The 26,475-nt window shown below is 38.9% G+C and overlaps 1 protein-coding gene across 2 annotated transcripts; it reads left to right on the forward strand.

Moving 5' to 3' along the window:
* Window positions 1-2,551: 2,551 nt before the first annotated feature.
* crfb2 (cytokine receptor family member b2) lies at window positions 2,552-26,218 on the forward strand. Of its 2 annotated transcripts, none has more exons than XM_061926292.2 (8): window positions 2,552-2,651; window positions 8,709-8,802; window positions 14,473-14,602; window positions 14,714-14,889; window positions 15,006-15,154; window positions 15,263-15,413; window positions 21,945-22,060; window positions 23,948-26,218. In XM_061926292.2, exons 2-8 carry the CDS (start codon window positions 8,754-8,756, stop codon window positions 24,626-24,628), a joined length of 1,452 nt encoding a protein of 483 aa, XP_061782276.1. In that variant the 5' UTR covers window positions 2,552-2,651; window positions 8,709-8,753; the 3' UTR covers window positions 24,629-26,218. The 2 variants fall into 2 exon arrangements, with proteins under 2 accessions (XP_061782276.1, XP_061782275.1); XM_061926291.2 differs by lacking the exon at window positions 2,552-2,651 and adding an exon at window positions 8,247-8,479.
* Window positions 26,219-26,475: the final 257 nt, after the last annotated feature.

Genomic DNA, 26,475 nt, shown 5'->3' on the forward strand with positions numbered 1-26,475 from the left:
GGTTTCCTGCTGAGAACCATGGCCTCAGATTTGGAGATGCTGATCCTCATTCCAGCCGCTGAACACTCGGCTGCGAACCGATCCAGTGAGAGCTGAAGGTCACGAACCGAAGGTGCCATCAGGACCACATCATCTGCAAACAGCAGTGATGCAACCTTTAGCCCTCCGAGACGTATACCCTCTCTGCCATGGTCACGACTCTGCCTAGAAATCCTGTCCATGAAAATCACAAACAGGATAGGTGACAGAGCGCAGCCCTGGCGGAGACCAACCACTGGAAACGGATCCAACTTACATCCAAGCACCTGCACACAACTCTCGCTTTGGTTGTACAGAGATTGGATGGCCCTCAGCAGGGTTCCCCTCACTCCATCAGCACCTCCCACAGGATCTCCCGGGGGACCCTGTCATACGCCTTCTCCAAATCCACAAAGCACATGTAGACTGGATAGGCATACTCCCAGGCCTTCTCCAAGATTCCCGCAAGAGTAAAGAGCTGGTCAGTTGTTCCACGACCAGGACGGGTCGAAGGTGAGCCTTATAAATAAGACCGCCCACAAAACAGCGCATCCTGAAACGACTGTCAGAAAGCGGCTTGAAGATGATCTGTAAAACATAATCTATGCAACATTTTGACCAAAGAACCACCATTACATGTTATGTAGACCACAAGGAAGTGTTTTCAATTTAGAAAAAAATTATAATAATATGACCCCTTTAATGCGCCCTATAATCCAGTGCGCCTTTTATATGAAAAAAGATCGAAAATAGACCATTATAATTCGGTGCGCCCTATGGTCCAGAAAATAGAGTACTGTCATGTCTGTGTGATCATGTTTTGTTTAAGTTATGTTCTGCTTGGTTTTGGACTCTTTTTAGTTCCTGCTTTTCACTCCCTTGTCTTGTTTCCATGGTTACCCATTAGTTTCACCTGTTCCACGTTTGGACTCATTGTGCACTCTTGTTTGTCACTATAGCAACCCATTAGTTTTCACCTGCCCTCACGACTCACGCACCTGTCTTTAATCATGTCACTATTATTTAAACCCATTGTTGCCAGGAAGTCTCCCTGGTGACATCATACCCCTGACACTCTGCTTCACACTCTGTTTACCTCTGTGCACTTCATGCCATGTCCAAGTATGTTGTTTCTATTCATGCCACAGTTAGCGACTTTTGTTCATGTCCTTAGTTTTTTGCCCACATGCAAGTATTTGTTTCATTTGTCAAGTTTGTACTTCAGCCTTGTGCGCACCTTTAGTTTGTTCTTTTTGTTATAGTTAAAATAAATATGTACTCAAATTCCCGTCTCGCCCTAGCCAACTCTCCGTTGTTTCTGGAAAAACAAACACCAAGGACCAAATCCTGACAGGTTCACAGTAAATACAATGGCCAACAACTATGTAAAATCTATGTACACTCATACATTTCCACCAATAATATACTAAATGCAAACAATTAGATTTCCATTAGTATTTATGTACCACATTTAGTTTTACTGTCAACATTGATCATAGTATTAACTACTGGTGTTTTTTAAGAGCGATATATTTTTCTAAGACATCGGTCTTAAAAGTGTTTTTTTTTAAGTGTGAATTGAACTGGAACATTTGAAGGCATCATCCAGGCTGTTCCACAGATGTAACCCCCTGGAAGAAACACGTCTACTTTTTAAACGAGTTCTCAGGTTTGCTTTCTGAAAGACTGATGAACCTGTGAGGTCATAGGGACTCTCCCTGGGTTTGAACCTCTCCTGTCGACACCGAGGCAGCATGCGGTTATGAGCTCTGTACGTCACAATAGCAGTGTTGAGGTCAACAAGATCACGTCGTTTTAATGGTTTTAATTTAATAAAAAGAGCATTGGTATGACCATAATAATCAGCATAATTTACAATTCTAATGGCTTTCTTTTGAGGTAAGACAATTGAGTTGATGTATGATTTATAGTTATTGCCCCAGATTTCAACACATTAAGATATGGAAGTACATAATATTTACCATGTTAAGAGCATTTTTGATTTACAGAGTATTTAATTTTATATAATTTTTGCATCTTTGGGTATGAGCAGTTTCCAATGTAGTTTGTCATCTATAAAGATTCCCCAAAATTTAGTTCAATATACCCTTTTTATTTCCATATCGTCAATTTTTATGTGACATGGTATGGTAACTTTCTTATTTCCAAAATGTACACATTTTGGAAAAATGTTTTAATGTGTGGTCCACAAGCCAAATTTGGCCCATTGTGTCATTTCGTTTAGCCCGCCAAATAGTGGCCAGCTAATTTAAAGGGGCTGTTTGCAACATTTACACAGATGCCTGCAGGGCGCTAACTTTCCAATGTATTTTACTGTCATGTCTTGGTGATCATGTTTAGTTTGGCTATGTTCTGTTTGGTTTGTGCACTCTGTCAGTTTCTGTTTTTTCACTCCCTGTTTTGTTTCCATGACTACCAATCAGTTTACCTGTCCTCTAGAGTCACGCACCTGTCTCATGTTTTCACATTTTGAGTCACGCACCTGTTTTCACTAATCATGTCATCACTATTTAAGCCTGTAGTTGCCAGGCAGTCAGCCTGGAGACATCACCCTCTACACACCCTTGTTGATGATCCATGCTGCTCTTTTTCATGCTCTTTTCTTGTTCCAAGTAAGTTTTCATTATTCAGGCCACAGTTTGCAAGTTTTGTTTTATGTTCATAGTTCTGCCTTCTTGCTAGTGTTTTATTTTCATAGCCACGTTTTGTACCTCCGCTGTGAGCGCCTTTTGTTTGTTCCTTTTGAGTGTTAAAATTAAAAGATGTCACTACCTTCACGCCATGTCCGGTCCAAATCATTTGCACCATGGGAAAACAAACTACGCCAAAGTCCAAGTCCTGACATTTACGTCATATAATCCGCATTCTTACGGCTTCTAAGACGTAATTACGTACGTATATAACACGTGCACACGCATTAGCTTTTGGTGTTGTTAGCTAATGATAGCAATTTGGATAACAAATGATGTGTATTTCTGGTCTTGTCATCCTCGTCCGGACAGAAGGTTGACACGGCAGTGCGGCTGGATCGAAAGAGACGTGAGAAACACTTTACTGAACCAAAAGTTGCTTTATTACAAGCAAGCGTCATTATACAGGACTGCAGTTCCTGGAGGAGGTCAGGTCAAGAAAATGAGGCACTCCTAACTTGGAGAAGTCAAACCATCAGTTTTATATTCCTCTTGCCTGTCTGTGTGTGTGTGTGTGTGTGTGTGTGTGTGTGTGTGTGTGTGTGTGTGTGTGTGTGTGTGTGTGTGTGTGTGTGTGTGTGTGTGTGTGCTAAGTCAGGAGAGCACATCCTGACCATAAAAGGAGATGTTCGTCCAGTCAAGTCAACTTTATTTATATAGCACGTTTACGACAACTTTTAAATTGAACCAAAGTGCTTTACAGGTTAAAAAAAGCATAGAGAAAAAAACAAAACAAAAAAAACCCAAAAAAAAAACAATGAATGAGCTGAACAAGATAGCGCAAAAACAATATGGTAAAAGGGGTCGAATAAAAAGTAAAAATTTGCTAAATAAAGATACTGATGATAAAAGTGTGACAAAGTGAAAAATAAAACTAAAGCGAAGGGGGTGGGATAGGGGGGACTAGAAATGGTGGCCTAGTGTGTAAGTGTCTGGGAAACAACTGTTTAAGTCATAACTTAAATGTTGGCGTTGAGCTAGACCGGTAGTCCCTTCTGAAGGATAGGGCTATCACTTTTGCATTCCAAAGTCCCAATTAGAGCCTATTTCCTTCGAGAAGTGATCCAATCCACCTGTGAATATCAAACTAAGGGGCCTTATCTTATTATGTGTTCAAATTGAAATACCACTATTTAATTAAACTTGATGGTTTGCTTTCTCCAAGATGAATATAAAAATACACCATATGCAAAACATAATATGAGTTAATTAATTTACTTCACTAGCATTAGCTGTCAATGAATGTATATTTTATCATAACAACATGACTGCAAATTGTTGGTTGGTTCTGTTGGACTGCTTTTGTATGCGTGCAGGCGCTCCATGCGTGTATTTGTTGACGGGACCGGGTGTGTGACCGTGGTAAACACATCATTTCATTCGGGCCGGCAAAATATTTTATTACATAAACTTAGTAACTGTGCAAAATATAAACAAATTTTGTTAAACCACTAATGGTGACATAAACTAGCCGGTGGTGTTCTTGTTATATTTTGTACTTTGAAAAATGTAACTGTGAGGAAGTTGCAAACAGCACACTTATATTGACCTTTTTCAAGCTGTACAATCATTGGCATGTCCGCAAGGCTACACTGTAAAATCGTCAGATTTTACTGTAAAAACTTGGCCACTCAGTCGCCAGACATTTACTGTAAAAGCATGAGTGGTGCCCTTTTCTATTTATAGTAATGCACTGTAAAAAGAGGAAATGTAGATTTTTGCAGAAACAATGTAGCAACTCAGTCACCAGAATTCTGCGGTAAAAATAACAGTTGTACTGTTTTACAATTTATTGTAAGAAGTAAAAGACTATTCATTTTCTTAGTTTAAATGACAGGAAAACTGAGATCAGCATTTTTGTTGAGCATTATCTCTTTTCTGGCCTGAACAGTGCCCTTGGTCCACTGTAGTCCTACTGCCGCCCTTATGCAAAAAGTCTAGGTGTTTTTATTAATAACTCTTTTGAACTTGACAAGCAAATAAGCTCAGTGGTAAAAAGTGCCTTCTTCCAGCTTAGATTACTTCAGAAAGTCAAATCTTACATGCATAAACAAGTTAGAAATAGTGGTGCATGCACTAATAACATCCTGCTTGGACGACTGTAACTTCCTTTACGTTGGCATTATTCTGTCTTCAACTCGCCGCTAACAACTGGTCCAAAACGCAGCTGCACGCCTGCTCACAGGAACAAGGAAACATGACCACATCACTCCTGTACTGCTTTCTCTCCAGTGGCTGCCTGTTGTTTTTTGGAATTCAGTTCAAGATTTTCTTATTTGTTTTTAAATCTCTCCATGTATATCTGACCAACCTTCTCTGCACACCCCGACAATGATAGCTTGGAAAGTAGCCGTGAGACGATCAAACATGACTTTTAACACCATCACCTGGTACATATTGGTGTGTTTCCGACATTTTCACACTGGTAAGTTTGAATCGAAGCATCTTTTATTCTGTTGCATTTAAAAGGATGTTAGCGTTGGCTAAGTTGAGCTAAGCTTGCTGCGGGTTATGAACAATGTACGGTATTTGGGAAAAAAGCAATACCCCTACTCATAGATCAATAACTGCGAAGACTTTAAATATTTCCCACATTAATGCACAGTGTATTTCAGACTTGAAATATATTTAGTTTGAAACAAATTTCTCCAGGAGACACCAAACAGTGACAAGTCATGTTGACTCTCCTCTGAAAGGACACCATCTTCTCTTTCTGATGTAAAATTCCGAGGTCTTGCGCACACCCAAAGTTGATTTGTTCGTGAGCCTTCCGAAATGTTTGGCCTGTCTAAAAACAAACTCCGTTGACGACCGAATTATAGGACAAGTTCAGCAGCATGCTCAAATCTCGTCTATTGGACGTGCTCGTATGGATCAGTTCCACCAATTTTACTTATGTTTTAAGGTGGCAGGCCTTTGGAACAAGGTCAAGTTTGTTCATTGATTTTTTTATTTCGTACGATCCATTTTATTTCAGTTTGTTGCTCTCTCTCACAATACCGCTGGTTAAATACATCCATGTAAACAACAGCTTTGTCCAGCAACAATGGCTACCCAGCCCCCACAATACATTGCGGAGTCACGTGCCCTTAGACTCAAAATCCTGTCACCAGTCGTGTTTCTGCAATTAAATAATAAGTATTTTACCTTAGGCAGCAACAAAATACTATTTATTTATGCGGATTGTACAAACCCTGTTTCCATATGAGTTGGGAAATTGTGTTAGATGTAAATATAAACGGAATACAATGATTTGCAAATCCTTTTCAACCCATATTCAATTGAATGCACTACAAAGACAAGATATTTGATGTTCAAACTCATAAACTTTTTTTTTTTTTTTGCAAATAATAATTAACTTAGAATTTTATGGCTGCAACACGTGCCAAAGTAGTTGGGAAAGGGCATGTTCACCACTGTGTTACATGGCCTTTCCTTTTAACAACACTCAGTAAACGTTTGAGAACTGAGGAGACACATTTTTTAAGCTTCTCAGGTGGAATTCTTTCCCATTCTTGCTTGATGTACAGCTTAAGTTGTTCAACAGTCCGGGGGTCTCTGTTGTGGTATTTTAGGCTTCATAATGTGCCACACATTTTCAATGGGAGACAGGTCTGGACTACAGGCAGGCCAGTCTAGTACCCGCACTCTTTTACTATGAAGCCACGTTGATGTAACACGTGGCTTGGCATTGTCTTGCTGAAATAAGCAGGGGCGTCCATGGTAACGTTGCTTGGATGGCAACATATGTTGTTCCAAAACCTGTATGTACCTTTCAGCATTAATGGCGCCTTCACAGATGTGTAAGTTACCCGGTCTTGGGTACTAATACACCCCCATACCATCACAGATGCTGGCTTTTACACTTTGCGCCTATAACAATCCGGATGGTTCTTTTCCTCTTTGGTCCGGAGGACACGATGTCCACAGTTTCCAAAAAAAATTTGAAATGTGGACTCGTTAGACCACAGAACACTTTTCCACTTTGTATCAGTCCATCTTAGATGAGCTCAGGCCCAGCTAAGCCGATGGCGTTTCTGGGTGTTGTTGATAAACGGTTTTCGCCTTGCATAGGAGAGTTTTAACTTGCACTTACAGATGTAGCGACCAACTGTAGTTACTGACAGTGGGTTTCTGAAGTGTTCCTGAGCCCCTGTGGTGATATCCTTTACACACTGATGTCGCTTGTTGATGCCAGCCTGAGGGATCGAAGGTCACGGGCTTAGCTGCTTACGTGCAGTGATTTCTCCAGATTCTCTGAACCCTTTGATGATATTACGGACCGTAGATGGTGAAATCCCTAAATTCCTTGCAATAGATGGTTGAGAAAAGTTTTTCTTAAACTGTGCAACAATTTGCTCACGCATTTGTTGACAAAGTGGTGACCCTCGCCCCATCCTTGTTTGTGAATGACTGAGCATTTCATGGAATCTACTTTTATACCCAATCATGGCACCCACCTGTTCCCAATTTGCCTGTTCACCTGTGGGATGTTCCAAATAAGTGTTTGATGAGCATTCCTCAACTTTATCAGTATTTATTGCCACCTTTCCCAACTTCTTTGTCACGTGTTGCTGGCATCAAATTCTAAAGTTAATGATTATTTGCAACAACAAAAAAATGTTTATCAGTTTGAACATCAAATATGTTGTTTTTGTAGCATATTCCACTGAATATGGGTTGAAAATGATTTGCAAATCATTGTATTCTGTTTATATTTACATCTAACACAATTTCCCAACTCATGGAAACAGGGTTTGTATGACGGTCATCACCTTCCCAAGGAAATGATAGAAAGTCCATTCAAATTATGCTATCCATTAAGTAAGACTACGTATTATGTTGAAGGGGGCAGGAAAATATAAAAAAATTTTTATCCTGTTCCTTCTCAGGCATTAGTGTGTAAATGTGTGTTTAGTTGCTGAGGTTTAATTGTCTATTGATCAAAGATGCACATCAATGAAGAAGATAAATAATAAATGAAATTAAATTAATGAAATTCAAAATTGTATTACTAATTATTTTTATTCTGTAATATACCTTTAAGTAAGAATATGTGCTATGCTGTTTTACCTTTCTTAAGTATTATCTGTGACTTCAACATTTTTTAACTTTATTCATATCTGAGATTATATATATTTTTTATTGTATTGGAATTTTATCTTTACTTTTTTGGGTATATCTGAAGTTTATTTGACTCTTTAGGAATTGTTATTGCATAATGAATTGTAAATTGCTTGCTAATTGCGCTGTATAATTGTATTAAGGTAAGTTTGTATTTTTTTTCAACCCCCAGGAATTTAGCAACAGCTACTGCAGCTTCTGTAAAAAAAGTCAAGTAAATAAACAGAAACACAAACAAGGTATTTTGTCCCGGTGTTTTTTCTCCTTACCACTTCCTCGTTGGGTTGCAATATCACGTGATATCAACTTGCTGCCTTTACGACTCGATAAAGAAAATTGGACCTTTACAAATAGACTATAGCTATAATATTACACCTACACATTGTACAGTGAGATACGGGTGTCTCACTGTACGCTAATAATAATCAGTCACTGCTGACTGGGTGGGTTGGTGAAACGTGTTTGTTTGTGTTTTAAACCTGCCTATTCAATTCGGCTTCTTTAAATTGGAATTTACTTTTATGCATTTAAACGCAGCACTTTCACGACAACCCCGAAGCTGTGCGGGATCGTTCCAGGTGTCGTACTTGTGGATAAAACCAGAGAGTAAAATGTCAACTAATATGGTAATTGCTATATTTAATACACTTTAACGTTTGAGTTGAATGACTTTGACCCTAACAAAATTAAACTTTTGCGTGTTGTTGAATTCTACCCAGCACTGACGGAACTGCGGTTTGTTTGAGTTTTCTTGTGATTATTTCAATTCATGTACATAACAAATGTAATTAATGACTGATACTGTATATGTAGTCACCAGAACAAACTCGCGACTCTTGGAATTTGTCGTTTCAGCGAGGATGTTGAGTGACTGAAATCCGCACAGGGAAGTTGGCGGACATGATTATTATCCTTGGAATGATGACGTCACTTCTTCACGTTCTCACAGGTCTGTTTGTTATGTTCCATTTGCATGCAGTACACAGACGAAACTTTGTTTGTATTATGGCAAACTCACAGAAAATGCAATATTTCACTCAAAAATATTTCAAAGTGTAATATTTGATGTAAAGTAATTGGAGCCTTAAAGGAGCCATATGTAAGAATGTGGCCAGAAATGGTACTGCAATCGCGGTCAAAACGATGTAGTCCCCTCCCCCTCTCCCTGACTGAGGTTGCCAGATACGCAGCTGAATCCAGCTCGATCTACTGGGCTACTCCAAGGAACTTCAAACTTCCACTGCCTCTTACTAGTGGTTGAGGTACTGGGACCATAATAGCTGAATAGACAAGCGTTTTGTCAATAACAAATCTCTAATCAACACATTTTACACAGAAATTAGGCTATTTTCAGGAAGAAGTATGCGTACAATATCACAACAAATGGCAATCACATGGTTATTGTCAGCACTATCAGAAAACAAAGACTAAAACAAACTACGACCAACGCTAGCAATTGTTATACTGGTGAAAGTAATTTGAGCGTGCTTAGCAGCCTAATGTACGCCCAAAACTAAAGAGGAGACATTTTATTAAGGTATATATAACCATATAACTTGGTACATGTCGTCCACAATATGCAAACACGAATGAGGAATTATTTTATCATGTGATTTGGTTGTCTCCATACGTTTCACATTGGCATGATAGCCGTGCTAATGTTGGAATCCATTTCCTCAGCGTATCAGCATATTGAGAACGAAATGGGTACTGACACTACCCATATGCACACAGGTTTTATTTGTCGTCAGTTCGATTACACATCGACATACAGGCTAACGGGCCTATACTTCCCCTGTTAGCCTATATGTTAATGTGTCATCGAACTGGTCTTTACGTATGCGCTCATTGACCGGGCCAGCATTGATTGATTGATTGAGACTTTTATTAGTAGATTGCACAGTACAGTACATATTCCGTACAATTGACCACTAAATGGTAACACCCGAATAAGTTTTTCAACCTGTTTAAGTCGGGGTCCACGTTAATCAATTCATGGTAATGCATGCTAAGCATTCGTTGCACGAACACACTAGCTTTGTTAGATAAGATCATAGACCATCCATCCATCCATCCATCCATCTTCTTCCGCTTATCCGAGGTCGGGTCGCGGGGGCAGCAGCCTAAGCAGGGAAGCCCAGACTTCCCTCTCCCCAGCCACTTCGTCCAGCTCTTCCTGTGGGACCCCGAGGCGTTCCCAGGCCAGCCGGGAGACATAGTCTTCCCAACGTGTCCTGGGTCTTCCCTGCGGCCTCCTACCGGTCGGACGTGCCTTAAACACCTCCCTATGGAGGCGCTCGGGTGGCATCCTGACCAGATGCCCGAACCACCTCATCTGGCTCCTCTCGATGTGGAGGAGCAGCGGCTTTACTTTGAGCTGCCCCCGGATGGCAGAGCTTCTCACCCTATCTCTAAGGGAGAGCCCCGCCACCCGGTGGAGGAAACTCATTTCGGCCGCTTGTACCCGTGATCTTGTCCTTTCGGTCATAACCCAAAGCTCATGACCATAGGTGAGGATGGGAACGTAGATCGACCAGTAAATTGAGAGCTTTGCCTTGCGGCTCAGCTCCTTCTTCACCACAACGGATCGATACAACGTCCGTATTGGACAAAATAGTTTACATATGAAATGTCCATTTCCATTTATTACAAGTTATAAGAAAAAGTAAATGCCTTACTTACCTATCAGGGAGAAAATTAGCAAATTGGGCGTCAGATTAAAAAAAAATCTTCTCCGCCTTCAATTGTCTCCATCTTTCAAAGGCATACCTGATACAAATCCTCATTTTGTTCCTGGCTTTGTCATGAATAAGTTAAGAATCGTAACGACGCCTTTTAGAATTTACTAAGGTCTGACATGTTTAGTAACTTTACCAGTGGCAGTAGCTAGATGAAGATGGCGGTGCGTAACTGTAAACCTGGATGTGACACACTCACAGATTTTCTAATTGGTCAAACGGTAGAGGGCGGGACATCGAAATGAAAACAATAACAAGACTTCAGGGTTGTAAATTTAATTTTGAAATGAGCATATCCCTGCTGAACTACTGTTATCAGTTATGGAGGTATTCGAAAATAACATGATTTATTAATGCCTTTTGACATATCAGGGCCATTTAATGATGACTTGACATGCAATTCTTACATGTGGCTCCTTTTTAAATAGTTCAATAATTCATAACAGCATTCATCTGGATTCAATATTATTTTTTGAGCAATGACAGCTTTAAAGAAAAAAACGCTTGCATGGCAGCTTTGTATTATTAGAGTCAACATTGCAACTTTTTGTCGTTACATTTCACCTGTTAGCTCTTTTATTCCACTTTTTACGTTTTTTTTAAATTGTATTTTTAGAATGTGCCGTGGGCCGTTAAAAAATTAGCTGCTGGCCGCAAATGGCCCCCGGGCCGCACGTTGGACGGCCCTGCAATCGAATGTACTACAAAGTTGTTAGCTATAAGCTACAGCTAGTAATTATAACTCTTATGGGATTTATTCTGACAATTACTATGGCAACTAGGAGTGGGAAGGCTTGTTATTTAAATGTATGCCCACAACTTAAAGTGGTCATATTAGGATTTTTTTCACCATTTAAAACACTTCCTTGTGGTCTACATAACATATAATGGTGGTTATTTGGTCAAAACTTTGCATACATTTGGTTTTACAGACCATCTTTGAGCCGCTTTCTGACTCTCTCTTCAGAATGCACAGTTTTGATGTTTCTGTGAAATTTTTCCCAAGTGTGACGTCAGCCGATATCTCCATGTATGGTATCAATTTACCCAAAACCCTTTGTGCGAGTCCGCCATTGTAGTCCGTGCTGTAATCAATAATCTTCTTTTTCACTATTCTCTTGTTGTGGGGCTGACTGGCTTTTACATGCACATGCATGTTAAAATCCTCCGCTGTTGTCATTTCTGGTACAAAGTAAAAATCGACCAATAGGTTTTTTTCAGGACCGATACCGATCATTAGTACTCAAAGAGGCCGATAACTCGGGATGATGTTTGTTAAGAAATTATCGATTTCGATGCCATTATCGAATCCTCTTATCGAATCCAGATAGGTTGTATATGGAAACAAACACACAATACTTGGTTTAACAAAAGCTCACTTTTATTTTTTAAGAAAAAAATACAATAAAATAAATAAATATTGACTGTTGTTACCCGAAAAAAATACAGTAAAATAAATAAATATTGACTGTTAGTGCCCCTTTAAGTGGGCCATCTAAGAAAAATACATGTAGGGAAAATCCTGCATTCATTTGTATTGTACAGCACATTACATTTGTAACAAATCTCAGAGTAATGGTGTTGTTTAAAATAAATAAATATTGACTGTTAGTGCCCCTTTAAGTGGGCCATCTAAGAAAAATACATGCAGGGAAAATCCTGCATTCATTTGTATTGTACAGCACTTTACATTTGTAACAAATCTCAGAGTAATGGTGTTGTTTACTTTTTGCTCCATTACATGTCAGCAAAATACAATTATTAACCTACTTGTATTCATCTGTGTTCAGCAAGTTGAAGGGGAGGAGATTTTTCACCATCATTTTTGTTAGCTTGCGAGTAATGTTACTCTCCTCCTCACTCATCTTGCTGGATTCGAATAAAGAACCAAATCTTTTTCTTTACTATAGTGGCTTCAATTAGGGGAACCGTTTCTCAAAAAGGGATTCGAATCCATTGAATCGGTTCTTTTCTTATCGAACAATCGGGAGAACCGGTTTCGAACATCATCCCTACCGATAACAGATATCAATTTGCAGTAAAAGTTATTTAAACATAAATAGTATATGTCAGTAGACAGCTGGGCAAGGCTTTAAGTTGTTTTTTAAACATTATTTTTCAGGAAACGTCAAGCTCGTAGCGACATAATGTGTAAAGCGACACTAATGTTGTGGTTAATGTAGCACCAAACAACATCAGGGGATTTCACAAACACGTGTGTCTAATGGCGCAGGTCAGAGGCGCCATTACACTTAATTATAGTATCTATTATTAGATACTCAAAGCGCTCACAGAGAAGTGAGAACCCATCATTCATTCACACCTGGTGGTGGTAAGCTACTTTTGTAGCCACAGCTGCCCTGGGGTAGACTGACGGAAGTGAGGCTGCTAGTTTGCGCCTACAGCCCCTCCGACCACCACCTATCATTCATTCATTCACCAGTGTGAGCGGCACGGGGGGCAAGGGTGAAGTGTCCTGCTCAAGGACACAACGGCAGCGATTTGGATGTCAAGAGGCGGGGAGCGAACCTGCAACCCTCAGGTTTCTGGCACGGCCGCTCTACCCACTACGCCATGCCGCCCCGCTTGTAAAGAACATAATGTCATGGCTGTCTGGAGTTTCCAATAATTTCTACAACTCTTTTTTTTGTGATAGAGTGATTGGAGCACATACTTGTTGGTCACAAAAAACATTCATTAAGTTTGGTTCTCTGGGCCTGTTTTGCTGCCAATGGAACTGGTGCTTTACAGAGAGTAAATGGGACAATGAAAAAGGAGGATTACCTCCAAATTCTTCAGAACAACCTAAAATCATCAGTTTGGGTCTTGGGCGCAATTGGGTGTTACAACAGGACAATGACCCCAAACACACGTCAAAAGTGGTAAAGGAATGGCTAAATCAGGCTAGAATTAAGGTTTTAGAATGGCCTTCCCAAAGTCCTGACTTAAATGTGTGGTCAATGCTGAAGAAACAAGTCCATGTCAGAAAACCAACAAATTTAGCTGAACTGCACCAATTTTGTCAAGAAGAGTGGTCAAAATTTCAACCTGAAGCTTGTGGATGGCTACTAAAAGCGCCTTATTGCAGTGAAACTTGCCAAGGGACATGGAACCAAATATTAACATTGCTGTATGTATACTTTTGACCCAGAAGATTTGGTCACATTTTCAGTAGACCCATAATAAATTCATTAAAAAAAAAAACTTCATGAATGTTTTTTGTGACCAACAAGTATGTGCTCCAGTCACTCTATCACAAAAAAATAAGAGTTGTAGAACTTATTGGAAACTCAAGACAGCCATTACATTACGTTCTTTACAAGTGTATGTAAACTTTTGATCGTGACTGTACGTCAAAATGCCAAATAAAGGCCCGGCCGATATTCGGTCCATCTCTAACACAAAAGTGGCGTATAGTTCTAACTTGTATCCGTAGCTAGCCTTCCCATAGACTCGCTATGGGAAGGCTAAAAACTACAACAAAGATGGCGGGGAGAAGACACAGTCGTAGTGGAGGCACGTAAATAATACTGCCCACAAAACGGCACATCCTGAAGAGACGGTCAGAAAGAAAGGAAATATGACCCCTTTAAAACTTCTTCCCACTCCTTTGACCCACCATTACATGTTATGTAGACTACAATGAAAAATCATAATATGACCCCTTATAAAACTTCTTCCTACTCCTTTTCAGGAATGTTAAATTGTGCTTTTTGTAAATTTTTTAAGCTCATTACAGTTTTTGTGTGACTTTTAAGGCTCGCTGTTCTTGCATTTTAGTCACTTTGTATGGCCTTTGCACTATTCCCTTTTGAAGGTTCCACTGTACATTGCAATGAAGTGATGAATATTTTTTTTAAATGATTGTCTTTGTTTTGCAGCGATGAGTGAACTTCCCCAACCTGTCAACATTGCCCTGACCTCCAATAATTTCATTCATATGCTAACATGGAAGCCCGGACCTGCCACACCTGCGGATGTTTATTACCAAGTCTTTTTCATCACAGACACGTGAGTTGACAAATTGCCCATAAACAAATTATAATGGGACTGTGTGTGAAGACAGCTTGTCCTTACAGTTGATTGACTAGACAATCTCATTGCTGCGATTGTGTCCTCCAGGGGAATCGATTGGCTCCCAGTGGCTTCTTGCCAGCATGTGCATTACCCTCTGGTTTGCAACATGACCCAAGCCTTCTCCAACCCCAGTCTGGTCTACATAACCCAAGTTGTAGCCAAACTGGGGGATCAGGCCTCCCTTCCAACTAGCCACCCTGGTTTCCAGCCCATAAAAGACAGTAGGAATGATATTACTGTATTATGACTTGACTGACTACAATCAAATTGACTTTCGATCTTTGAAAGAGTCTTTAAGATTATAAGTATGTCAGCTGTGTGTTTCTGTGTGATTCAGCTTACTTGGACCTGCCGTTAATGACCGTGGCTCCTTGTGGACAAAACTTGTGTGTGGAACTTCAGCCTCCAATGCAGCACCTGAGGGACTTCTATGAACCTCTGAGTTACCAACTCCGCGTCAAGAGCAGCGATGCAGAAAAAGAGCTGGTATTTACAAAGTACAATATAAGTACAACAACAGACTGTAACCAAGCTATATGAAGTGTGCTTATTTGTTTCAAATTCATATCTTACTCTACCTACTCTGTCTTTCAGGAAACCAAATCTCTGAAGAGAGTCACTCTGGAGAACCTCGCTCCCGGTAGGGACTACTGCATCTCGGTCCGCTTCTTTGACAACCTTGTCCCCAGGGTGTCCAACTACAGCCAAGCTCAATGTACTTTCATCCCGGGTATCTTTACTTCAGGTACAGACAACCATTCAATTTATCTCTACATTCATTTCAGTTTTTTTGTTTTTTTTGTTGCGTTATGTTTATTACTGTGTGTAAAGAAATTCATAAAGGAAACAAAGCTGAACATTTAGAAAACTATTGAGAAACAAAAAGGTGATGGCTCATATGTTGTTTTTTTCAATTTGGATACAACCCACTAAAATTAATATTTAGAGAAAGCCGAACTGAAATGATACAAAATATATAACTCTAAAATGTATACGTAAAAAAGCTAGCATGACAATGTTAGCATGCCAACATTTAAACATGTGTCAAGTATCAAAATAAATTGCTGTGATGTATACGTGTAAAGTTAGCTACACAAAAATCTAGCATGCTAACAGGCAACAGGTACCAACATGTATGCCTCTGAGGTGTATACATAAAAAAATGAGCTAAAAATAAGCTAGCATGCTAACAGTTAGTATGCATCAAGTCACAATATACAGTATTTGGCTGAGGCATACAGTATATAGGCAAAGGTAGTACATATAGGCACTAGGGTTGTACGCTATACCGGTACTAATAAAGTACCGCGATAGGAATTGATTGAAACCAGTACTATACTGCCTTTGAAAAGTACTGGTACTGTTCTTTCATCTGCAGCGGTGACTTCAGAGCAGAGGCGCATGATGTTGAGTGTGTCAAAACGCACACAAAAAGTGCATACAAGCAAAAACATCTTGGAGAGAAAGGATGGCAAAAAAACGACAATTCTACTGGTTAATAAAGAGTGTGCGTGAAGTACAATATGGAGGTATTTGGGCTTCAAAACTAACGATAAAGGTGACGCTTTAAACAAGGAAGCGCTGCGCTTCAAGTGTTGCTTTAAAACACACCTCGCCAAATGTGGCGATTGGTATTACCACCTTTGCTTCAAACTAAGGTAAACATTTAAATAATGCACATTCAGATCTGCACAAGGAGTTTAAAGAGTGACAGGTAATAATGTAGTTGTTACACCTGTCCTGCTGTTCTGCTCCGGTGCAGACTGTCGTCAAGGAGCACAGGGCAGAGGTTCCCTTCAGGGTCGATGTTTTCGTCGGGGGTTACCCTTTACTTTACCCGCCAATGGGTCTGCTAAGCTTCGCTTTCCGGTCAGAATTAGAGGCCGCCGATTTGTGACATTCTGGTTGCTTTATTATTAGTTTTGCAGGACACAACCGGACCCGTTAATTTTTGTTACTGCGCAGTGCATGCACCCACTCACTCACTGACGTCACTCAGACAACACGTTGCCATTCTCTTAAACACACATACACTACACTTACAAGTTCACAGCTCCCCTGATGTGCACATGTAGATATGTAACATGTAGCACACAGCTGCTTGATTGATGCCAAATATTAGCAGAGTTAGGACCGCCCATGTAATGTCAACTAATGCAAGTAAAATGACTGAATTTGGTAACAAATTGCTACAATTTGTGTTTTATCTTTAACAATGTGTGTTTTTCCTGTTTAATGGCTATCTGTGCACATTTATCCATAGTTTTGTTTTTAGTGCTTACGAATAGTTGTATTTTTCTTAAAGCACAGACTAGGATTGGCAACCATAAATAATTTAATAATTTAATGTGATGTTAATAAAGCTTTTGAATTATATTCTAATCTAATTCTTGATAATGGAAAAATTGTAAATTGTTCTTTGAGTGCAACAAGAAAAACATAATGTGTTTAATTCCCTTTAATTTATATTTTAACCTTCTAAAGTTGTTAATTGAGTGCAATAGGAAACATATGTTTATTGTATTGTAAGATTTTCTGTTAAAATAAAGCCAAAATATAAATGTTTTCATAGTTCCCTTTATTTGAAAAAGTATCAAAGAATCGATATACATTTTGGTACTGGTACCAAGTTAATGGTATCGGGACAACCCTAATAGGCACCGGTTGAATTGCGTTTGTAATACTGGGTATCGGTTCACTTAAAATCTAACCGTGCCATATTTCGATACCTTTGTTGCACATGACGTCACGTCCGGTTGCAGACTCGTCCTGGGTTGCAGACTAAACAAACACCAGCTCAAGGAAACAATCACTTAACTTGCCAAACTCCCTCTAAATAATGTTGCAATTTTCAACACAGAAAATGCTCAAACATAAAGTAAAGCTGCACTGCACAGACTACTATTTGCATTAGCGATTTTACATGGGGACTTCAACACCTACAAATTTGGTAAAGAAAACTACAACTAAGATAAATGTTACAATCAAACAGCTGGTGTGTAATACGCACGATACTTACAGTTCAAACACTTTTTATGGCGCAAAGTAACACATTCAGCTTTCTGGAAAAAGCTATTTCCTAGTTAGACAATATACAATATATAGCATCTTGAGTACTGCCAACTAATGGTTTGGAAGTGCAACTGCATGCAAATGAGACTCAAGCACAATCAGAAATGACAACTGGACAGCACAACATCATAATCAGAACATTTTTAAATGGTACATTAAAAAATAAAATTGTATTATCAAACAATAAACATGTATTAACACACACAGAAGTACCAAAAATGGTACTGTTAAGTACCAGTATTGATTCCCAGGTACCAGGAATCGGTACCATTTGGGTTTAAATGTGAATGGTACCCAACCCTAAGCATATACTGTACGTGTCAATTTGGCTTAAAAAAAAAAGATGTTAGCAAGCATGCCACATGTACCAAAATACATGTATATGACTCTGATTGATTGATTGATTGATTGATTGAAACTTGTATTAGTAGATTGCACAGTACAGCACATATTCCGTACAATTGACCACTAAATGGTAACACCCAAATACGTTTTTCAACTTGTTTAAGTCGGGGTCCACGTTAATCAATTCATGGTATTCTGAGGGTATACTGTACATGCAAAATTCGCTAAGAAAAGCTAGCATGCTAACAGTTACCATGTATCAAGTACCAAATAAATGTCTCTGACGTGTGTACCGTATTTTTCGGAGTATAAGTCGCACTGGCCGAAAATGCATAATAAAAAAGGAAAAAAACATATATAAGTCGCACTGAAGTATAAGTCGCATTTTTGGGGGAAATTTATTTGCTAAAACCCAACACCAAGAATAGACATTTGAAAGGCAATTTAAAATAAATAAAGAATAGTGAACAACAGGCTGAATAAGTGTACGTTATATGATGCATAAATAACCAACTGAGAACGTGCCTGGTATGTTAACGTAACATATTATGGTAAGAGTCATTCAAATAACTATAACATATAGAACATGCTATACGTTTACCAAACAATCTGTCACTCCTAATCGCTAAATCCCATGAAATCTTATACATCTAGTCTCTTACGTGAATGAGCTAAATAATATTATTTGATATTTTACGGTAATGTGTTAATAATTTCACACATAAGTCGCTCCTGAGTATAAGTCGCAAACTATGAAAAAAATTGCGACTTATAGTCTGAAAAATACGGTATATGCAAAATGAGGTTTAAAAAAATCTAGTATAACATTAATATATTAACAGTTAGCATGTGTCAAGTACCAATATATATGGCTATGGTGCATACCTGTAAAGTTAGCTAAAAATAAACTTGCATGCTAACAGTTAACTTGACAAGTACCAGAATGTCTGAAGTTAACTTTGGCTCAAAACATTTATGTATAACGTCTGGTTTTTTTTATTATGTTTGATGCATTTGTCCCTGTTTAATAAACATATATGAAAAATAAATATGCCTGCAAAAATAGCTAAAGTTGGCATGCAGTGGTATTGAAAAGTGGGAATTTTGAGAAAACACAGGAATTTTTAGAACTTTGAAAATGTTTCCTTTTTACAATCCAGGATGAGTTCATAGATGTGTTGATGGTGGAAGAGTTGGAATTACTGTAGGAACGCGGTGAATTTAGAATTTAGCAAAATTGTCCCTTCATTTCAAATGGGGTAAAAGTGTGCTGGAAAATGTGAAATTCCTGGAAATGTGGGAAGTTTTTGCAAGTAGAAAAATGGTAGCACGGGTGTCATCAATAAGCCCAACATTCTGAAAGTGGAATGTGTGATTGTAGCTGAAAACCTATTATAAAAAACCTGAAAATCATGAGGGCAGCACGGTCAAAGAGAGGTTAGTGCGTCTGCCTCACAATACGAAGGTCCTGAGTTGTCGTGAGTTCAATCCCGGCCTCGGGATCTTTCTGTGTGGAGTTTGCATGTTCTCCCCGTGACTGCGTGGGTTCTACTCCGGCTTCCTCCCACCTCCAAAGACATGCACCTGGGGATAGGTTGATTGGCAACACTAAATTGGCCCTAGTGTGTGAATGTGAGTGTGAATGTTGTCTGTCTATCTGTGTTGGCCCTGTGATGAGGTGGCGACTTGTCCAGGGTGTACCCCGCCTTGCGCCCGATTGTAGCTGAGATAGGCTCCAGCGCCCCCCGCGACCCCGAAGGGAATAAGCGGTAGAAAATGGATGAATGGATGGATGAAAATCATGATCAGCGCTATCTTTAATTTGAAGTGGAGTGGTCATTTTTTGTGACACCTGGCGGGCACAATTATTCATTAATTTAAAGGGGAACTGCATTTTTTTTTTTAATTTTGCCCATAATTCTCAACCCCGATTAAAAAAAACGCTATCAACGTTTTATATACATGCTGTAAGTACATATGTAATGTAGTAACAGGTATATTAATAGTAACATGTAATATTTGCGTATTTTGCTAAATTTAAGCATACGGCGGGGCATTAATTTCAGACGCATCACAATGTTGGCTATTCTCTACAGCAACAACTATTAATCCTGACATATTTCACGAGAGCCAACAACGGCGACTTTGGAACAAACGATGAGCCAGAACCATAATTTTTTTAGCCTGAATATACAGAGGAGGATCTACAAGTTTTTGAAGTTGAGTGATGCCCAGATCCAGCAAGTAGCCCTATTGGGCGGTATGGCTCGGTTGGTAGAGTGGCCGTGCCAGCAACTTGAGGGTTCCAGGTTCGATCCCCACTTCTGCCATCCTCGTCACTGCCGTTGTGTCCTTGGGCAAAACGCTTTACCCACCTGCTCCCAGTGCCACCCACACTGGTTTAAAAATGTAACTTAGATATTGGGTTTTACTATTTAAAGCGCTTTGAGTCACTAGAGAAAAGCGCTATATAAATTATAATTAATTTCACTTCACTTCACTATTGCTAAGTGCTTACACGAGAAATACAAACTACGAACAAAATTAAACAATCACTTACTGTACAATGTCTGTCTGCTCTCACTGGGATGACAACTGATAGAATGTTCATATCTTATTGTTTAGATGAAAAATTAATCTTAATCCTCACGCAGTTAAAAAAAGGTGACGCAAACAAGCGTCGTTTTGTGTCTTTGTGGTGATCTCCTGATCTAAGTTGAATGTTAAAATAGACCAACTTCATAGTTTATGGCCACAACCTTCTACTATACTAGGAAGATGCTTTATTTATGACTTACAATTAACTTTCACCACCTCAAAAGCAATGCAGTAGCTCACCCGTTCAGTATGTCAATATAGCAGCACAAGCTAGTTAGCTCTTTGCGAGGAAGGCACAGCTCAAAGTAGATACTTGGTTTTGGCTCTTATAGTAACAATGTCGCTAATACTTAATGAATATGCAGGTGACGACATGTAAATGGAGTATTGTTGGCGGTTTACGGATGTTTTATTAGAGGGCTTTAAGGGCACAATGGATAAAAACTCCCATTAGCCTCATTGTTAGCCACCTCGTACTGGCCATAAATCACAAATTAGATTGCATAAAAAAAGAAGAACATATGTGTTCTTGTTTTACAAAGGATTATGAAAGATAGGCCAAATTCCAAAACAGGTGCAGTTCTCCTTTAATCTCGTGACACAGTATGTTAAATGATGCGGGCACGTTTGTTACTGGATACTTTCTCATACGCTAGTGCCTTGGAGACTTTGTATGTGTAAATAATATGCAACTATAATTGTTTTTTGATACGCGTTTATATTGACAAATGGGCCATTTTAGACTGCAATATTGTTTAAGGACACTTATTACATATGTCTAGCTTGTGTGCTTAGCTGTTGTGTAGCTGCTAGCATCTAGTAGCCTATAGCCTACCTTTTTTGTAAATGACTTGACTAAAATATAAAGAAAAAACCAACTTTGTGTCCTTTTTGGAGGACATTTAGATGTTAACTGGCTGTCATATCCAAAATTTTGGAAGCACAAAAATAATTCGATATTTGTTTTTTTGCTGATACTGTACCAATATTATTTCGGAATACCGCTACCAGAATTTTTTGTTCATATTTGCGGTCTTTTTACCTTTCTCTTTGTTAAATATTTTTGTTGCATCATTGTAATGTGCTTAGTGTCAACATGTCACGTGAATATATTTCATATATTTGCAAATTCTATATTTAAAAGCTCACTCATGTTACTCAAATGTACACCTGGTACATGCAGAGAAAATACACATTTTGTTATTAATGTTAATGAAGTAAATATTAGTATACTGTGTAACTTATTTGATCCTATTCCCAGAGTTACCAATCTTCGCTGTGTTGTGTATCGTAATGATCGTTGGCGTCATCACTATCATCCTTTTGGTCTATACCGGATTCATCTGTCGAAGAAAAAGACCTGTTCCCCGAGTTCTGGTAAGTTAGACACTGTTGGGAGGAGCTGCACATACTGTACATACAGCTGCAAATATTTAGGATAGTTTTTATTCCACATCGTATGAACACGACTTCTGATGTTATTTTATGCACAGTTTAGTTTGGCCACAAAGAAAAATGTTAAGTTGCTGTGAGACACAGAAAAGGAAGTTTAAACAAGAAGGCATGAAAGCAGTAGTTTTGAGCTTACGTCCACCAGATGGCGACAGAGACCAGTAGATTTTAAGGCGTTTGCACTTCATTGGGTTGCCAAACCAGCTGAGCTCTTTGGGGGGAAAGTATGTGGATAGACCCAAGCCGGCAACGACAGTTTACGAAAGTCATATTTGCTGATACAATAGTATTCAAGTCTGGTAAAAAGAGGTGCATTTGTGTTGCGGAGGACAGCAAATCCTCCATTATGCACATGTAGTATAAGAGTTCCTCACTATACTCAAACATACGTCCCGGTTTTCATACACTGTCTCAGTTTTAGTACGACTAAACACATTTCGGTGACTCAGTCTCTGCGCTTTTATTTATTGAACAAAGCTGCAAAATAAGTCACTGTAAACCCAAATAAAGCTGCAGCATAGAGTCTTAGGGATATCAAAAGTCAACCAGAGCCTTAGAGTCCGCGTCTCTTTTCATTTTTTGTTAGTAATGCGATGCGAAAGGTCAGTGAAAACAGACTTCTATGAAAACCGAAGCAATTTTTACCGTAAGAAATAATAGACATCAATTAATCTGTTCCAGACACCCAAAAGTAGCAATAAGACAAATTAAATGTATATAAATGAACACTAAACATCACTTTTTGTACTTAAGTTCTGTCTTGAATTCAAGTGGTGCATCTCACCTTCTTTATCAAAGTGCTGGCACACGCAACTTTCTTTGGCGCAATGGGGGATTATTTTGCAGTTGTATTAAAAAAAAAAAAGTACAAGTGAAGAAAAAACATTGTTTGTTTGGATACTTAATACGCGGACAAACTGAATAGTTTGTTAGGCGCAATGTTTGGCCAGACGATAACCAAGAAGCTATACAACAACTGTATCGAACGAAAAGCAGGGCGTAGGAAAATCGACGTACATTAGTGGCGTTTGTTTGTTTTTACTGTACAACTTGAATGTTATGTGTATTTACAATGGAAATAAATGTCTGTCATGTCAAAAATAATTTGGGGTTCAGAATGTAGTAAGTCAAAAACAAAATCACCAAGTTCTTTCAAGAAAAAAAAGAAATGATCAGTTTTTGCAAAAGAGCTCTTTGTATGTTTTTAATACAATATGGTTTGGACAGCTACAGTTAAAAGACACCCATTGGGATACAGTGTGGTGGTCTGCATCTTGCAAACATGACTCTTGCTTTGATTGATACAGTATACCTACAGCTCTACACAAAGTATGTCATAGTACAAATAACTTTAAGGATCTTCTCCTTCGTTGTCGTCTTCTTCGTTTTTGTCTTCTTCTTTGTCTTATTCTTCGTTGCCGTCTTCTTCTTTGTCTTTTTCTTCTTCTTTGTCTTCTTCTTCGTCGTCGTCTTTTTTGTTTGTCTTCTACTTCTTCCTTGTCTTCTTCTTCTTCCTTGTTTTCGTCATATTGTTCACACACTACACACATAACCATTCGGACTATTTTGTTAATGACGGTTTTTCGATAATTGAAAAATTAAACGGTATTACTAACCGCCCGGAATTTTACTGCGGTTTTGCATTGTATCGTTTATCGTTACATCCCTATTGTGTACCACAGTTTAGTCCGAAACTGGTTTTCAATCCCCAAAAATGATCTCTGTTTATTTAGTTTTGGCAATGTGAAAAAGGTGTTAAAAATATAGTGTGGTTGTAAACGTTCTGAATGTTTTTCTATGGTTTTCTGTTAGACGTCCGTACCTCACATTGAGGAGGTCCTGCTGTTTGTGCCCCAAATCGCATCCTTGTCTTCGTTCTTGGAGAAAGCACCAGTGCACTGTCCAGATGAAGAAGTGTACTTTCACACACCAATCAGTAGGATTGCAGAGAACTCTTCTGAAAACAGGAACAGTAATTACAAAACGTGTCGGACTTCCAAACTTCTCTGTGCTTCCTCGTCTTCGTTTGAACAGCTGCCTGGCAGCTCTATGGACTCAAATTCTGGAACTTTCCCGTTAGGATTTTCTAGCCCTCAGGCTCAAGTGTGGGTTTTGGACGACACGTCTTCAAACGCAGCATCACAACACTCCACAGCAAACAGAGACTTGATTTCGGACTTTGTGTTGGACTTGGACCACAGTCTCCTTGCAGACCAAGAGACGTTAGAGTCAATGGAGCTGGAGAATGGAGGCTATGGCGAGACGGACAACCAGAATGTTAACCTCCTCACGTTGGTTTTGGGCAGGAATGTGGAGGAAAATGAGGAGAAAAGCTTTTTGGACCAATCAGATGTGGAGAGCTTTGTCCAGAAAGAGTATGACACCTTGCCAGTGACGGCCAGCGAGGATCCCTTGGAAACAATTCCCTTGTCTGTTGATGATGAAGATGAACAGTCTGTTTACATGAGACGTCCATCTCCATCATTCTTGTAGAATGTGTCTCCCTTTTTTCATCAGCCGTTGAGATTACTTGTATAGTTGGTAGCCAGAGTCCTGAAACTGGTGGGTATTTTTTGTCCAACACACTAATTTTCTTTGCCCTTTTTATAGGATGTTTTTTATAAAAACGTTACACAATAAGCACGTTACTAAAAGCTTTATAACAAGTCATTTAATTAATTACTTTTTAATGTCCGTTACAACGCCGTAACTGATACATTTTAGTGTAACATGTCACACTTTTTTTGATGCATAAAAGACAGATTTAGAATCTCAGCAAGTTCACTTCAGAAAGTAGCTCTTTACTAGTGCAAGTGGCAGTCTCTGCACACACACACACACACACACACACACACACACACACGCGCGCGCAATACTACCAGTACTGGGGAATAATGAACATTCAATAAAGTGACAATCATCAACTATAATAATCCTACAGTAACACGTTTGTGGACACAGCCATTGACGCACGTTGCATTGCTTTATTAACTATCAGTAAAAAAACTAAAAAAACATTCCACCAATCTCCTTCCAGTCTGCAGACTACCAATGCTAAGCTAAAACAGCCAATGAGTGCGCCATCACTGACGTCACGCTTTACTTGACAACAGGCACCGCCTTATAAAGGCATACACTCACGCACTCTTCTCTCATGAAACCTCCCTCAACTGTAGAGATCAGATATATGATAGTTAAATATAAACTAATGCTTTGATTTCCCCAGTAATTGATCACATATATTAAAGAATAATTCCATTAGTAATTCAATTACTTTTTTGGGAAAGTAACAAGTAACTGTAATTGAATTACTTTTTTAAAGTAATTTTCAAAACCCTGATCATAGACAAATAGTATATGTTGTTTTGTTTAGATAGCTGGGGGTACTTAAGATTTAAAACATACAGTTTTTGTATGCCACACTTTTCTTTTTGGAATGGATCGATAATCGTACCTTCCTGTCTCCCCGTAGTAAGTACATTTCCACGAAATTGGAATTTGTTTTAATTGTTTAGGAATTTAAGGTCTTTCAGACACTCCACACCAGCTTGTAAACATTTCCTACGCTCCTAAAACACTTCATACACTCTAAAACCAATGTAATATAAATATGAAACCTTAAATATCAATGTACTCACCGACTCCAATCAGCTAAAGTCTCACTCAATAACTTCACGCTGCAAGCTTCAGGAGTTTACTAAGGATTTTGTGAGACTAAAAAAGCACAAAGAAAATGTAATTGTAAACTAATAGCACAATGCTTAGCCAATTAGTGATTAACATGTACAAATGATGCATTGAACACTACTGGAGACATGCAGCAGTTAGATTAAATATACATGACACTGTGAATGTAACACTTACAGGTTTTTGTGAGCAAAAGATGAGTTGTGTAGATGAAAATGACTCGACTTGGCGGACTTCTACTTCTGGTTCAAAGCAAGTAACGGAGGGAAAGTCACTGTAATAAACGGGATACCTGCAATGAGTACATCTGACCACAAGTAGGTGCTGTTTCTACAAACAATGACTCCCAACACTGCATTACACTGATAGCATAAAAGTCTTAATGCACCGTGACTGTAATAAATGATACACAAAGTGGTGAAGCAACACTGTAATTATTTATTAAATACTGTTTAGTATCAATGAATAAGACACAGAGATGTAATGACATGAAAATCTCACGGTATGATATTGTCATTGTATTAGGGACCCTACAAAATACATAGGTTTGGTTGAAATCAGCACTTCAGTCATCAACAATTATATCATCTGAGAAATGGACATTGTAACAGTGTAGGTCTGACTTGGTAGGATATGTACAGCGAGCAGTGAAC

The sequence above is a fragment of the Nerophis lumbriciformis genome, linkage group LG31 (genome assembly GCF_033978685.3).
Source record: "Nerophis lumbriciformis linkage group LG31, RoL_Nlum_v2.1, whole genome shotgun sequence".
In the NCBI taxonomy this organism is placed as follows: Eukaryota; Metazoa; Chordata; class Actinopteri; order Syngnathiformes; family Syngnathidae; genus Nerophis; species Nerophis lumbriciformis.